The following is a 2,117-nucleotide window of genomic DNA, read 5'->3' as shown; positions in this document are numbered from 1 at the left end:
AATTAAAGAGGCAGAATGAGGCAGAGAAGCTGTGAATGACGTGGGCAAGAATAAACAGGGACATCAAATAACCCAAACATGCAGAATGTCCTACTGGATTCGGACAGATAGTGCAAACCATCAACTTGACTGCTGAATGGGGCCATTCCATCAGACAGAAGGTGAGCTAAACGCTAACATTTGATAATCATGAGATTTCTGGTCAAAACCAAACTTCCAGTTTCTCACAGGAAGATGTGGACCTCTGGTAGTAATGGGTTTTTGGTCCCCACTTAAGAAATGCCAGCTCCAGGAGGCCTGACAAGGTGGGTTCTCAAATGTCATGGAGTGTCGTTCTGGGTTCTGCCTCGGTTCTCACAGGCCAAGTAGGCAAGCTAAAAAAGACTTTTTCTTCGTTTTTAATATGGAAGGCGCTCGAAAGCCCATGCTGAGAAACCCCCACGCAAACTTCAGGTCATCGGAGCCAACAAGCTTAGCCCGGTTGGGTCTGACATCTTTAAGGAGCTCTGCCACCCAAACCAATACAAGACACGAGGACAGGCGTCACTGTGCGGTCGCCTTTGCTCGCTGAGGCGACGCCAGCGCGCAGGCGTCAAGAGCCGCAGTTGGGGCGGCGCGCAAGAGTGCACCCGGTCCCCCGGAAACCTGGGGGACGCTGGCGTTACTGCGCAGGCGCCCTTCCTCTCGTGGCGTAGGGTCGCTGGGCAAGCGCGCAGGCGCGCGGTAGTGCGCTGGGGCGGTGCACTGTGGTGTACCGAGTGCGGGTGGAGGGAGGGCGCTCCGGTACAGGCAGCCGGTCCAGGGCTGTTGCGCGGCATACTAGGATGGCGCGCAGGCGCAGAGCGGTGCGCAGGCGCGTCGTGGGTGAGGCGAGATGGCAGGTGCCGGAGCCAGGCTGCTGCCTGTAATGGGGCGGCTGGCTCTGCTGCTTCTCGCGTTGTGCACCGCGGGCGCCTGGGGGCTCTACTTTCACATCGGCGAGACGGAGAAGCGCTGCTTCATCGAGGAAATCCCCGACGAGACCATGGTCATCGGTCAGGCGGGCTGAGGGTGGGAAGGCCCTTTGTCTACCGCCTGGCCCTTGGCATTGCCCTTTTCTCTCGCGCCCGGCCAGATCACCCCACCACGACCTGGTCTAAAGGGTGCCCTGAGTCCGCCAGGCCCCCTGCCCAGTGTCCCAGGCTGCACTTTGGAGGGGGTTGGGCCGAGTCATGACTGTGTGTCTGCCCCGCAGGCAACTATCGCACCCAAATGTGGGATAAGCAGAAGGAGGTCTTCCTGCCCTCAACCCCTGGTCTGGGCATGCATGTGGAAGTGAAGGACCCTGACAGCAAGGTAAGCCGCCGTGGGAGGTGCTTTTACCGGCATGAAGCTGTTCTTAAGTGGAGCTCCGGAAGAGTGTGAAGCTCTGCCTGGGTCCTGAGTCGAGGCCCTGGGGGACAAGAGCTTGCACTTCGAAAGGCTGTAGTAAAAGTGGGGCCTTCCTTGCGTGTTGCAGGTGGTGCTGTCCCGGCAGTACGGCTCTGAAGGTCGCTTCACGTTTACCTCCCACACTCCCGGTGACCATCAGATCTGCCTGCACTCAAACTCTACCAAGATGGCTCTCTTTGCTGGTGGCAAACTGGTAAGAGGATTTTCTCAGCTTGGAATCTCTGGCTTGTTTCCAAATTTTGATTTTTTGGTAACATTTGTGACACTTTGTCTCACAGTCAGAATTGAGGAGACAGATCTTGCCTTTTGCCCCCCCAGCCAAGGACTGTGTTGGTCCATAGACTGGCACAGGTGATCAGCGGCCCCACCTCTCAGATACTTCTCGTTTACTTGTAGCGTGTGCACCTGGACATTCAGGTTGGGGAGCACGCCAACAACTACCCTGAGATTGCTGCTAAGGATAAGCTGACCGAGCTGCAGCTCCGTGCCCGACAGTTGCTTGATCAAGTGGAACAGATTCAGAAGGAGCAAGATTACCAAAGGGTAAGGGCGTGTCTCAATGCACTTTATACTTTATTTTATTTTATTTTTTTTTTTTGAGACAGAGCCTCAAGCTGTCCCCCTGGGTAGAGTGCCATGGCATTACAGCTCACAGCAACCTCCAACTCCTGGGCTCAAGCGAGTCT

At 56.0% G+C, this 2,117-nt stretch overlaps 1 protein-coding gene across 1 annotated transcript in view; it reads left to right on the top strand.

The window, feature by feature from the left end:
• Positions 1–745: 745 nt before the first annotated feature.
• Positions 746–2,117, top strand: part of TMED4 (transmembrane p24 trafficking protein 4) — a 4,047-nt gene continuing 2,675 nt past the window's right edge. Inside the window, exons 1-4 of the mRNA XM_003797579.3 lie at positions 746–1,034; positions 1,235–1,335; positions 1,499–1,624; positions 1,828–1,974. Of these exons, the coding sequence (XP_003797627.1) occupies positions 875–1,034; positions 1,235–1,335; positions 1,499–1,624; positions 1,828–1,974 (534 nt within the window). The 5' untranslated portion in view covers positions 746–874. The remainder of the gene's footprint in view (positions 1,035–1,234; positions 1,336–1,498; positions 1,625–1,827; positions 1,975–2,117) is intronic.

The sequence above is a fragment of the Otolemur garnettii genome, unplaced genomic scaffold, assembly GCF_000181295.1.
Source record: "Otolemur garnettii isolate 467f Iridium unplaced genomic scaffold, OtoGar3 scaffold00119, whole genome shotgun sequence".
In the NCBI taxonomy this organism is placed as follows: domain Eukaryota; kingdom Metazoa; phylum Chordata; class Mammalia; order Primates; family Galagidae; genus Otolemur; species Otolemur garnettii.
Note: the sequence above shows the minus strand (reverse complement) of the source record. Positions and strands in the feature narration are given on the sequence as shown.